This window comes from Vulpes vulpes, chromosome 4, assembly GCF_048418805.1.
Source record: "Vulpes vulpes isolate BD-2025 chromosome 4, VulVul3, whole genome shotgun sequence".
In the NCBI taxonomy this organism is placed as follows: domain Eukaryota; kingdom Metazoa; phylum Chordata; class Mammalia; order Carnivora; family Canidae; genus Vulpes; species Vulpes vulpes.
The window spans coordinates 93,044,744-93,058,723 of NC_132783.1; the positions used below are offsets into that span (position 1 = coordinate 93,044,744).

General features: G+C 38.8%; 1 protein-coding gene across 6 annotated transcripts in view; it reads right to left on the minus strand.

Annotated features, from left to right (window-relative positions):
• Positions 1 to 2,599: 2,599 nt before the first annotated feature.
• Positions 2,600 to 13,980, minus strand: part of WAPL (WAPL cohesin release factor) — an 80,390-nt gene continuing 69,009 nt past the window's right edge. For all 6 annotated transcript variants that reach the window (XM_026005802.2, XM_072756412.1, XM_072756413.1 and 3 more), the window contains exons 16-19: positions 12,619 to 12,826; positions 10,275 to 10,363; positions 5,463 to 5,558; positions 2,600 to 4,959 (exon numbers count right to left, since the gene is read on the minus strand). In XM_026005802.2, the coding sequence (XP_025861587.1) occupies positions 4,894 to 4,959; positions 5,463 to 5,558; positions 10,275 to 10,363; positions 12,619 to 12,826 (459 nt within the window). In that variant the 3' untranslated portion in view covers positions 2,600 to 4,893. The remainder of the gene's footprint in view (positions 4,960 to 5,462; positions 5,559 to 10,274; positions 10,364 to 12,618; positions 12,827 to 13,980) is intronic.

Genomic DNA, 13,980 nt, shown 5'->3' on the forward strand with positions numbered 1-13,980 from the left:
AGTACATTGCAAGTGGGGGTGGAGCAGAGGGAGAGAACATCAAGCAGACACCCCACTGAGTACAGAGCCCCAGGTGGGCTTGATCCCAGGACCCATGAGTTGAAACCCAGTCAGTTCAACCAACTGAGCTACCCTGGCACCCCAGGTTCTTTAAGTCAGTCTTAGCAAATTTTGTTTTTCAAGGAGTTTGCTCATTTTGTCTAAGTTGTAAAACTTGATTGCTTAACTCAGAATATTATCCTTTTAAATGTCTGTAGATCAGGGCACCTGGAAGGCTCAGTGGAGCTTCTGACTCGTGATTTCGGCTCAGGCTGGTGAGATCCAACCCAGCAGCCCGATGGGTTCAGCCCTCGGCAGCAGGAGTTGGCTTGAGATCCCATCCCTTGTCCTTTGCCCCTCCCCCATTGCTCTGCTCTAAAATATATATTTTTTAAATAATAAATGTCTCTATAGAGTTTATACTGATATTGCATCTTTCATTCCTGACGCTGGCAATTTGGGACTTCTCTTTCTTGATTGGTCCTGCTAAGTGTTTATCCATTTAATTTTTCAAAGAACTGAATATTGGCTTTGGTAAAATTTGTTTTTTTTTTAAAGACTTATATTATTTATTTGAGAGACACAGTGATAGAGCATAAGCAGGGTGGAGAGCCAGAGGGAGGAGCAGACTCCTTGTCGCGCAGGGAGCCAACAGAGGGCCCCCAGGACCCCGAGATCATGATCTCAGCCGAAGGCAGATGTTTAACTGACTGAGCCACCCAAGGCGCCCAAAATTTCTGGGTTTTCTTTTAACTTTTTTTATTGCTTTCCACTTATATATTTTCCCTTCAGCTTACTTGGGTGTAATTGTTTTTTCCTCCCCCTAGTTTCCTCAGGTATTTAGATTTTAAGCCTTCTTCCTAAGCATTAAAGCTAATTTTCTTCTAAGCAGTTTCACCTGCATCCCATAGATTTAATTTGTATTTTGTCATTTGACTCAAACTACTAATTTCCTTTGTGATCGAGTCATAGGTTATTTAGACGTATACTTGATTTTCAAATGTTATTTTCTACGTATTGTACTACACGTTGACATGTCTCCTATAAGTCCTTGTGGTCAAGGCTCCAGTCATCTGAAATACATACATCAAGATTTGCTTTAGGACTCACCATGCAGTTTGTGTTGCTGAAAGCTTCAGGTACATCCCAAGAACTGTGGAATAGTGTCCCATAAATTTCAGTTATATCAAGGTAGGTGATCATTCAGATGACTGTTTCCTACAGACTTAAAAATATATATATCCTAGCAATTCCCAGGGGCCGTGGGGGGTGGGGTGGAGAGTTAAAATATCTGATTGTGACCTTGTCTAGTTCTTTTAGTTTTTGCTGTATTTTTAAAATTCCACTAGGTGCATAATTATTACGAAATGCTTTTTAGGCCTAATATTCATCTTTTGTCTTAAATAGTCACTCCAACTTGTGATTAGTGTTTGTATGGTCTTTTTCTCCCCATCCTTTTTCTTTCAAACTACTTGTATGCAGCAGGTCTCTTTTTCAGTTTGATTATCTCTGCCTTGTAATTGGAGTATTTGGTATACCTACATTTAATATAATTATTGGTATTGTTGGATTTAGTGGATATTGTTTGTGTCTTGCAGGAAAGTTTTTTTTCTTTTAAAATCTATTTGCTCTTGCTACTTTTGTTTTATATTTTTCTCATTGTTACTCTTGCCCCATCTTCCTTTTGTGAATGAAATATTTGTCACTGTCCCATTTTTATTCTAAGTAACTCTACCTATACATCTTTGCATTTTTTTTAACTGGCTCTAGGGATTATGTTTATCTCTGAATTATTAGTCTACCAAGTATAGACTACTTAGAGTCCAAACAATTGTTTGGTGAAAGCTAACATTTACCAAGACCTGCATTTGGAACACGATGCTACTGCTTCTCACGCATAGTTTCACTGAGTCTTCACAACCCTGAAGCAAGCAGGAGCCCCATCTTCTAGCTGAGTAGGCAGGTTAAAAGTTAGTTTGGGAAATTGCTCTAACACATCGGCACTTGCTTTCCAAATGTATGTGTGGTTTAGGTCTTTGTAAATCCACAGCCTGCACTCTTAAACACGGTGATACACTGTGTTTACGTCTGGAAGAAGGGAGAGTGGAGGGGAACTCACAGGAGACGCCCTTCAATCTAGTTTTATGATTAAAAGCAGTGAGGAGAGGTCGAGGAATGTACTTGTATTCCGTGCGGGAAACTTAAGAGTCTGACAAGAAAAGTGAAAAACTAAAAAGCAGCTGTAAAAAAAAATAAAAAACAAAGAAGTCTTGGGTCATATTCAGAGGGGCAAAAAGACTAAGGCAACTAACTTAACACATCAAGGGCATAACTATACAAGCAGAAAATCACCATCCTTAATAAACCTGAGTTTCTGAGAGTCAACATATTCAGAGAAGTATTAAAAACATGGAGAAGTACATAACATTTAACAAAAATTGGTTTTTATGTATATGTTGAAGGGAAATTCACATACACATCACGTTTCCCCTCATTTATATCAAGTTCGTGAGATTTCTTCATCAAAAACAGTTCAATAGATTATGTTAAAGACAACATGTGTATTGAAAGTAGCAATTTTATTTGAGTTAAAATTATTTACAAAAACCCAAAGACATACTTCATGAAACTGGTACAAACTATTTTTTTTTTCCTGCCGTTGGCTTTTGCTCCAAAGATCACAGCTGAGAAATACTGTATAAAATAAAAATAGGATTGGATTCAGAAAAGTACTCTACTGTTCTAATTTCCAATTGGTAGTATTTACAGAAATATTTACAATGGAAAAAAAGGTTACTTTAAACTTTAATTTGCAAGTCAGCCTCAAGTACCCTAAAATGCAGAGTTCTCTGAGGGTTAAAAACACACAAATGCACTGCAGCTGGTGAGGTGATTTCTCCCCCCACCACCCCCCACCAAAGTCTGCATCTCTATCAGTGCTTGACAATTAGTTATTATTTAAAAAACAAAACAAAACAAAAAACTGTTAAACACTGAGGTAAATCAATTCTCAAATGATTACCAGTGTAACAGAAAAATGTAGTTCGCCCTGATTGTTCTCATCCATTTTATAATATTCTTTACCATCTGCCGCATGTCAGTTTTACCAGAAATCTGTTCCTTTTCCTAAATCCAATGATTAATAAATATCAATGCACTTTAAATTTTTTAAACAAAATATATCTAATTCAACTTTATGAATATCATTTACTGATATACTTTTAAAATAGTTTGCTAAGCTAGCTTTTATACTCAGGGCAAATAAGACCTCAATCTTTCCCAAGTTACACTGGCATAACTATGCTGTTAGAAGGTGATGGGTGGGGGTTGGGTGGGTAGGAGGAAGAAAACAATTTGCCTGGAATCAGTTACTTCCTTATAGATTTCCCAACAATCTGCATTATCAAAAATAGGAAGACAATAGAAGGCAGCCACTGCATTTAAAAAACATTACAGCTGGCACTGATACAAGAGCCCCGATTTGTCACTTTATACAAGGAAATAACAAAGTCTAAATGAGTAACAATTAGACTTTTAGCTATTTTCCTCAATACACACCAAACTAATATTTTTATGGCTTCAAGTTTTACAAATCCAATGAAGAAACATGACATAACTACCCGAAAGCTATTTAAAAGTATTAATGAAAGAGATCTCTGGAAAGCCTGTATTCAGGCCCAATCAACAAAAAAAGAAAAGTTTTACCAGTGGTCTGAACAATAATTAACACAAGAAACACTTGCAATGTTGTGAAATTAAATATATAAAATGTGTTTTGTGTGTTCCATGACTGTTTTCCAAACACAGTGTTCTATGAACTAAGAATCTGAATGGGGGAAAAAAAAAGGATTTTCTCTGAACCAGCAATTTAAGGCTTTGCGTTTTTGCATTTGATCCTGTCACTCTATAGAAGAATATACACATTTTCTGGAAACATGAATTCCACATTGGTGTTTTAGCTTCCTTATATTTACTGTACTGAACATTAGAAAATATATCTAGAGGGTCCTCCCTCAACACAATGTTTCAAGAGCCTCCTCTAGCATTAAGCTGAAACTACCCTGGGTTTGTCTATTTTGCTTCATCCTTTAAACAGGGCACATCATCTTATGTAATATTCCCTCAAACTGTTGTTGGTTTTCTTGTGTCTACAGCTATGACTCATCATGGCATGATAATATGGTCATGGTCTCAAAAGTGAAAAATAGTTCAACAACCCAAACCAAATCAAAAATAAAAAAATATACTATTAATCCCTTGTGTCTTTGGATTCCATCTAATTTTAAATATAGACAGTAGTTCAGGGAACAACAACGAAAAAAAATTCACAAAATTATTAAAAGCTTTATTTACGATTGGAATCATTCAACAAAAAGCAAAAGCAAATGAGCCTGAAAAAGGAACTAAGCTGTTGTCTAGAATGTCCTCAAAACATTCGATACCTCAGTAGCTAAGCTGCCTCTGCACCTGGCTGGCATGACAACAGTGGCTCAACATACACAGCAGTTGCACTAACAGCAGCACAAATTTTCCCCTTACAACTTGCCCAGAATAAAGCAAGAGAACAAGGGGAGAGTATAAACTCTGCCAAAGTAAGTGTATTTAAATACTGCATGGAATTGTTAACAGCCTGAACCTTTTCCCTCATTTTTGATAGTTGCAGATTGATGTAGTAACTGTCATTTAGCAAATGCAGAATGCATGACGAAGAAATCAGGTGGCCTTAAAAATCCAAACATGAATGATACTGATGAATGTTCTTGGTATATCTTCAAGGACTTCTTTCATGACTTTTCTTTGTCTAAGAATAGCTCCAGCATTACCGAGCACCTGAAGCAAAGGTAAAGCAAGCAGCTAGCAATGTTCCAAGTATTCAATCACTCTAGAGATAGATTTCTGGCCTGTGGTTCCAACAGCACACTGAAGGGGGGGGGGGGGGGGGGGGGAGGGGGTAGAGAGGAAGTAACAGTTAATATTTAACAAATTTTAACAAGCATCAAATCAAAGCTTAAATTCTTTAGCTTCACTAAACTGAACACTATGAATCAAAACACACTAAGATTAAATTGTGGCTTTGATAATTACTATGGTCATATATAGTGATATTGTATTAAAAAATATCTTAAAAAGAGGGCAGCCCGGGTGGCTCAGTGGTTTAGCGCCGCCTTCAGCCCAGGGCATGCTCTTAGAGACCCAGGATCAAGTCCTGTGTCGGGCTCCCTGCATGGAGCCTGCTTCTCCCTCTGCCTGTGTCTCTCATGAATAAATAAATAAAATCTTAAACAAAAATTATCTTAAAAAGAACATATCAAAAGAGAATCCTGTTTTTGCTTCTAGTCACGAAGGCCACACAGTATTTTAATTTCTACGGTCACTAATGTATCCTATTTATGACCACAGAAACTGCAATAGAAGTTACTTACAGTAAGATTCATGAAGCTCAGGAATTTTTTGAGCATCTCTGTCATTATTGAAAAGTCGCCTTCTGGCAGATATTCTCGCACAGTGGTCACATTGATCTGAGGAAATAGATGAAAGAAATATTGGTCAGGAGGCAGGAAACAGGAGTTTGCACCCTGCACAATGTGGCTGGTTTGGGCACATACCCTGTTTCAAACTTCTATGAGGTCCTTGAACTCCTTGGTTAACATGTCATTTCCCTTTCCACCCTCCCAAACTCTACAAGTGTGTGTGTCCATTCTCTGTCCCATCCCATCCTCAGAAAGGTAAAACCGGCAAAAGATACACTTGTGTCCATATTTATTTTTGTAAATATACAGAAAAATGCCTGAGATCAGAAAATGCACTGTTAAGTGCATGTGTTTTGGAAACTGAGATGTACTCAGGTGCTTATGGACTTCTCATGTTCCTATGTAGGCTAGGAATTAACTAGGTATTTTCAAAGATACACTAGTTTCATGAGAGAAAGTCAGCAATGCCAATAAAGGACATTAGGTGTTGCCCTTCATGGTTAAGGAGGAGCAGCCAAACTACATCTATAACCAATCTGCTAAAGGAAAATATAGAACTTGCTTTAAAAAACCTCTTCTATTTCTGTATATTTTTTCAATGTTTTAAAGGTTCATAAACAATAAAATGAAAGGCTCTTTTAAGCATGTTCACCTACAACAAAAAGCACAAAAGAAAATTTATCCCGAGTTTCAGGCCACAAGGTGAGAGGAGTTTTGGATTGTTGTTGATAGGGGCATGGAAGAAGATAACATATTATGCTTTTAAGAAATTTGCCACCAGTCCCCTCTCTCCCTTTTTACTTATTTATTTATGACAGGGAGTGGGGTGGGGTGGGAGGAGGGTAAGAGAGAAAATCTTAATCAGGCTCCATACACAGAGCCGATCAAGCCCCAACAAGGGGCTTGATCTACACCTGAGATCATGACCTGAGACAAAATCAAGAGTTGGATGCTCAAATGACTAAGCCACCCAGGCACCTCTCCCTGCCTCACTTTTTCTTTTTTTTTTTTTAGGATTTTATTATTTTAGGACCTTGGGATCATAATCTGAGAGCTGAAGGCAGATGCTTAACCGACTGAGCTACCCAAGCGCCCATTCTATACCTTTAAAAAAAAAAATTGTCAGGTAACTTTTGAAATTATAAAGAAACAAAATAATAGTAAGAATACAGTTTCAGAAAAGACCTAATCAACGTTACTAAAGTAACCATACACTACATTATGCAATATGAATCACCCATATTCTAAGTGACCCACTTAGCCACTACCAGTCCCTAGCTGTGAGCTGGAGTACAAATTTATTCCTACAGAGTTAATCTTGCAGCTAAAACAGAGTGTATATATATATATATAAGATTTATTTATTTGACAGAAAACGAGCAGAGGGAGCATCAGGCAGAGAGAGAGGGAGAGAGGCAGGCTTCCCACTGAGCAGGGAGCCAGACAGGGGGCTCGATCCCCGGACCCTGAGATCATGACCTGAGCCAAAGGGAGATATACTCAACTGACTGAGCCACCTAGGTGCCCCAAGCACACAGATTTTACAAAATGCTTTAAAAATTATGCCAAAGAGGTGAATGTAATAAGGGCAGTCCCAATGAAAACTACAGAGCTCAAGGAAAGTTGGGCTTAAGAATGTCTTTAACCAATTTCCAGGAAGGCAGCATGACAGCAGAGCAGTAGCTATGGTGACCATGGAGGCTGCTCAGTAGAAAAGTATATTGCTATGATACAGAATAAATTAGACCCTAGGTTTTGAGTGAAATCCTCAATAAGCAAACCCTTTTCCTATCAATACTCTACAGGATGCAGCATATAGTGGCTGGCATGGGAAAGGCAGTCATAGCACGTGTTTTTAAACAGCAGCGGGTTAAAAAAAAAAAAAGAGAGAGGCTCTTTCAGAAAAGCATGCAACTCAATCTCAGAATTGTGAGTTTGAGCCCCATGTTGGGTATAGAGATTACTTAAATAAATAAACTTAGGAAAAAGAAAAATGAGAAATGGCATGGCCTATTTGGGAAGTTTTACTTGTAGTACTAAAACAAGGTTCATGATTCCCTAAATGATGGTCAGCTAAGAAAGACTGGGAAGAGTAGTGGTCAGATGTGCTCTTAAGGAAGTTATCTATGGTGGCAGTGTCCCCAAGATTTTAGGAACGGAGTCAAGAAAGCAAAAAAGACAAAGATCAGTGAAGAGACTGACCAATGCAATGCACCAGATCCATGATGTGCAATGGAAGATGACACAGGGAATCCTGGGTGTAAGCATGCAGCCCTTTACAATAAAGCATTTACTATAGTACAACCACCTGCTTTTTTTTTTTTTTAAGATTTATTTATTTATTTATGATAGACAGAGAGAGAGAGGCAGAGACACAGGCAGAGGGAGAAGCAGGCTCCATTCTGGGAGCCCGACGTGGGACTTGATCCCGGGACTCCGGGACTGCGCCCTGGGACGAAGGCAGGCGCTAAACTGCTGAGCCACCCAGGGATCCCCAACCACCTGCTTTCTTGTCTCATCTCTCTTCCACTTATACATTTGGCAGATCAATTTCCTTTCCATTTTGTGTATCAGCTAGTTTTTCTGGGGTTAATCATAATGATTCCCCCCCAAGGCAATAAAGACATTAGAGTTCTATGAATTCACATTGCCCAGAACTTAGACAATTTATGATCTCTTTAAAGAGATACAGACGAATAGGAATTTATTAACATTAGAAAAATGACCAAAAATAAATCACATGTGCTAAAATCACAAGTTAATGTCTAGACCCAATATTTAAGAAAGAACAGAACTGAAACTAGGGTGTGTGCAAAACAGAGTATCTAAAAATCATTAAATTTAAATAGTATGCCTATTGGTTTTTTTTGGACACCTGCCTCTTCCTCTTTCCCCTTTGCTTGATGTGTGCTTCTCATTTGCCCTTAAAATCTCTGAATTTAGGCCACCTGGGTGGCTCAGCAGTTGAGCATCTTCCTTCGGCTCAGGGCATGATTCCAGGTCCTGGGATGAGTCCCGCATTGGGCTCCCCACAGGGAGCCTACTTCTCCACCTCTTTCTGTCTCTCTCATGACTAAATAAATAAAACCTTAAAAAAAAAAAAAGAAAAAGAAAAAGGTCTCTGAATTTAAGGAAAAGGACTGAACTGAAAAGATTCCAGGAAAGGGGATAAAGATCCTGCAGGGCCCTCCATAATCATGATGAGAAATTTGGTCTTGTTCTTGAAGGCGATGGTATCAGCAAGGGCCACAATGGAGCAGGCTACTATGCATTTGATCAGAGCTTGACTATAATATAAATATGGAAGAGACAAAAAGAAAAAAACACAGAAGAGAAGCTAACCCTTTCACTATAGAATAGAGTTCCATTCTTGCCTCCTGAATACTCTTGGCTCCTAAGGAAAAGAACCTCCTTTACATTTTAAATTTTGGCTCTTCCATTAGACCTTTCCCATAAAAAGTCCTCCTAGGGGATCCCTGGGTGGCTCAGTGGTTTAGCGCCTGCCTTAGGCCCAGGGTGTGATCCTGGAGAACCAGGATCAAGTTCCACAACGGGCTCCCTGCATGGAGCCTGCTTCTCTCTCTGCCTGTGTCTCTTCCCCTCTCTGTGTGTCTCTCATGAATAAATAAATAAAATCTTTAAAAAAAAAAAAAAGCCTTCCCAATGACTGTCCCAGTAGCCAGAGCTATCCACTTTCATGCTGACTCAGCCTCACCATCTGGACACTAATACATCTAGTTAAATCATCATAATCTAAATCTCACATAGTAATCCCATTTTCCTTGCCAGTAAGTGGTTTAAACAAAAGCCAGGTGAGCAAATGCTGGCCAAGATAAGGGGAAAGTCTACTTGGCACAGTGGGTGTGGAGGGATTCTAGGGAGAAAAAAAAGCACTGCTCTTAAAAAGAAAGACAAGAGGAGGCCACTTTCATCTGTTGGACATTATTTAACTAGATGAGACATGTAGCCAGAGCCAGCATGGGGCCAGAAGGAGACCTAGCACAAGACAACAATCAGAGAATGTTTTTGTTTTGTTTTTTACAGATTTTATTTATTTATTTAGGACAGAGAATGTGGGCACAAGGAAGGGGCAGGGGGAAGGGAGAAGCAGACTCCCTGAGCAGGGAGTCTGATGTGGGGCTAGATCCTAGGACCCTGAGATCATGACCTGAGCCGAAGGCAGACACTTAACAACTAAGCCCCCAGGCGCCCCCAGAGTAGGGTTTAAAGACCAATTTTCTGACTCCTTGACAGTATCACTGAGACTGCTAGACTTTTTCATCTTAAGCCAGATGAGCACAGGTTTTATATTATGTTTTTACTTCAACTGAAGCCATGTAAATGGATTCATCCATCAATCAATTTTCTCATTAAACCGAGATCCCTGGGTGGCGCAGTGGTTTGGCACCTGTCTTTGGCCCAGGGTACGATCCTGGAGACCCGGGATCGAGTCCCACATCGGGCTCCCGGTGCATGTGCATGGAGCCTGCTTCTCCCTCTGCCTGTGTCTCTGCCTCTCTCTCTCTCTCATGAATGAACAAATAAAATCTTTAAAAAATATATATAAATAAACCAAATTATTATTTTGGAATGTACTTCTAAAATTTACCAAATAATTAAATACATTTTTAAAAATTCACCAAATATGTGAAAGTTTTAACATGAGGGCGGAAAATACATAAAATGTAAGTTAATTAGGTAATGGTATGAAGTCACAATGGAATCTTATTAAGACACATAAAACAACATGGAACTATTACTTACTGGACTCTCCTGGCAGAGACACCCGAGAAGTAGTGCTGTATATGAGGCCACAATGCAATCCTCCATGTGTTTGCCAGCATGCTGAAGGGCTGAGAATATTTAAACAAAAAACTATAACAGTATACCACCTAAACAAATAAAAAACCAATTCCACCCCATAACACCAAAAATTCTGTTAGCTATCTTTTCTTCAGAACTGCTTAAACACTGATAGATGGTACTAAGAAAGTGGGATTTCCAAACAAATTAACAAAAAATTACTGAAATGGGAAGAAAGATCTTAATATAAGCACAAAAACCATAAAACTCTTAGACAAAAATACAGGACTCACTTTTTATGACCTTAGGTTAGGAAATGGCTGTTTAGATACCATACCAAAACCAAAAGTGACAAAATAAGATAAACTGAACTTCATCGAACTTAAAATTTTTGTGTTTCAAAAGACACCATCAAGAAAATGAAGAGACAACGTAGATAGACATGTAAATGACCAATAAGCACGTGAAAACATGCTTGATATTGATACCATTTATTCAACAGGGAACTGCAAATCAAGTGACATATACCTTCACACCCACTAAGATGGCTAAAATAAAAAAGACAAATAACTATTTGTAAGGATTTGGAGAAACCAGAACCCTTATACGTGGCCAGCAGGAATGTTAAATGAAGCAGTCATTTTGGAAAAGTGTTTGGTAGTTCCTTAAAACGCTAAATCCTGAGTTAAGAAAGAAATAATCCAACACTTCCACTCTTAAGTATATACCCAAGAGAAGTGAAAATATGTTTACACAAAAATTTGTACATGCATGCCATGTCACAGCAGCATCCTAAGTGCCACAGGTGGACACAACCCAAACATCCATCAATTGATGACTAAACAAAGTGTGGTACGTACCAACAATGGACCATTATTTGGCTATAAAAAGGAATTAAGTACTAATAACATGTTATAACATGAATGAACCTTGAAAAACATTAGGCTAAGTGAAAGAAGCCAGTCACAAAGGGCTACAGATTATTCCACTTACATGAAATGTCCAGTATAGGCAAATCCAGAGACAGAATTAGTGGTTGCCACTGGCTGGGGAAGGGAGAACAGGGGGTGATGGCCGCTGAACAGGTAGGGGTTTTCTCTGGCGGGGGGGTGGGGGTGGGGGGTGGGGTGGATAAAATGTTCTGAAACTAGACAGTGTTTTTGGTTGCACAATCTTGTGAATGTACTGAAAACTACTGAATTGTTCACTTTAAAAGGGTGAATCTGACCTTGTTATGGGCTGAACAATGGCCCCACCCCCTGCATATGTTGAGCTCCTAACCCCTAGTACCTCAGGGTATGACCACATTTGGCTAGGGTGTTTAATTCAAGAGGTAGTTTAAATGAGGTCACTGGGGTGGGTCCTAATCTGTCTGCTATCCTCATAACTGGAGATTAGAACAAAGATATACACAGAGGGAAGGCCATCTAAAAAGGCCAAAGATATCCATCTACACTCCAAGGAGAGACAAGCCTGAGACCAACCCTGACACTGTGAGGAAATCCATTTGTGTTGTTTAAGCCACTCAGTCTACAGTACTTTGTTATAGCAGTCCTCACAAGCTAACACCCCAATAAAACTGTTAGTATAAAAGACTGCTAAGCAACCAAAAATATTATGCCAAAGAAAACATGAACACTTGATAAGAAAATAGAATGGCAATTTCTTACAATATTAGAACTAATGGCATTAGTGGAACAGTGGGCATAAGAGAAAGAGACTAGGCTCAGAAAAAGACATTTGCTGGGACTTGCTTCCTAATTTGGTGAGGCTAAACATATTATTTAATTTCATAACTTGAGTGACAAGGTTACAAATGGCTATCCTGCAGTACTTGCATAAACAGAAATCCAATACCAGTTGCTGACAACAGATAATAAATGTAATGTCTCCGTCAGTGTTTTCCTTACTGTGCTTGCAAGCTTCTACATATCATTTGAGAACTATTACTGTAATTTATGATAACAGATCTCAATTTATAAAGTGAGGCTCATAAAAGAATCTCAAAATGTCAAAACCGTGAAAACCTTTAGGAATCCTATTGTTCCACCACTCTCTTTTCAGGTGAGTAAAGAAAGGCCAGAGCAAGAAGGAAAGGCAGACCTTTCCTGCACTACAGTGTGCCTTCCTCACTGCAAGGGAGCTGGCGAAGAATTCCTATGTGCACTGAGATACTAAAGCTTGTCTGCACTGAGCTAGAGAGACCAGAAAATAATTTCAAGATTAGGACAACACACGAATTAAAAATATGTTGAAGAGGGAGAAAACATTTTCAATTCGAATACACTACTTAAAATAAATGTACCTTTATTGAGGTCAAGTTCTTCATCGTCCTCTTCCTTCTTATGTTTCTCTTCTGTACCATCAGTCTTTTCAGTTGATACCCACTGTATTTCTCCACTTGTCTCTTGCCACTCTCCACTCTTATCATGCTGAGTGGTGGGAGCATCTTTGATCAATTCATCTGTTTTACTTTCTGCCAACTGGGCTGCTCGTTCTCGCTCAAGGAATAGCTGATAAAAATTATTTTTGAAGATCATTAAAAGAATACCAACTAACATGGATGTACTCAAATACAAAGTCTGTTTGCTTTTACAATCACTAACCCTAAGAAGCATGCTATCTGGTTAAAAGGGGTAAGTTACAATAAAAAGTTTTACTCTACATCCAACTGAAGGCAAAAAGGAAGTATAAATGATACTGGGGGGCAGCCCGGGTGGCTCAGCAGTTTAGCACCGCCTTTCGCCCAGGGCCTGATCCTGGAGACCCGGGATCAAGTCCCACGTCAGGCTCCCTGCATGGAGCCTGCTTCTCCCTCTGCCTGTGTCTCTGCCTCTCTCTGTGTCTCTCATGAATAAATAAATAAAATCTTTAAAAAAAAATGCTACTGGGAGTCAATCAATTAAATTAAATGTATCTAATAATACAGACATTCTGTTTTAAAGAATGCAAATCTTGACACTTGCCTTTAAATTGGATAATAATGACCGGATATACCAAGCAAAAAATACGAATGATGTAAAACAATGTTTTTAAAGCCTAAGCAGACTGAATAAATTAAGAAAGGACACTAAATAAAACTACATAATATTGGGGAAAAGCAACATAACTTCTTTAAAAAGAAAGAAGATAAGAGATAAACAAGGGATGCCTGGGTGGCTCAGTTGGTTAAGTGTTGGACTCTTGATTTTGGCTCAGATCATGACCTCAGGGTTATGATATCAAGCTCCGTGTCAGGCTCTGCACTAGGTGTGGGGCCTGCTTAAGATTCTCTCTCTCCCTCTACCCCTCCCCACCATCACTACCCCCGCCCCGCCTGCTTGCTCTTTCTCTAACGGAAATAGATAAAAATTTAAAAATTAAATAAAAACAGAGACAAATAAGCATCAGTAAATTAAAAAGCAAAAGGTCTCAGACTCAGAACTGGACCCCAACTAATATTATTAACATTAAAGTACACAGTGAAAGCTTTTAAGTCAAAAGGTAACACACTGAATTCCTTGCTTTCATGTGCTTTATCTTCCTTGTGCTGGTACAGTGCTCTGAGTGAATATAAAGCATTTACTATTACGATTTGAGAAAAACTCCAAGTTACTAAAAACAACTACCAAAAATCAAATGCCAAGTAGATCTCAAAAATTTGCTGAGTATATGGAAGAGTGGATTT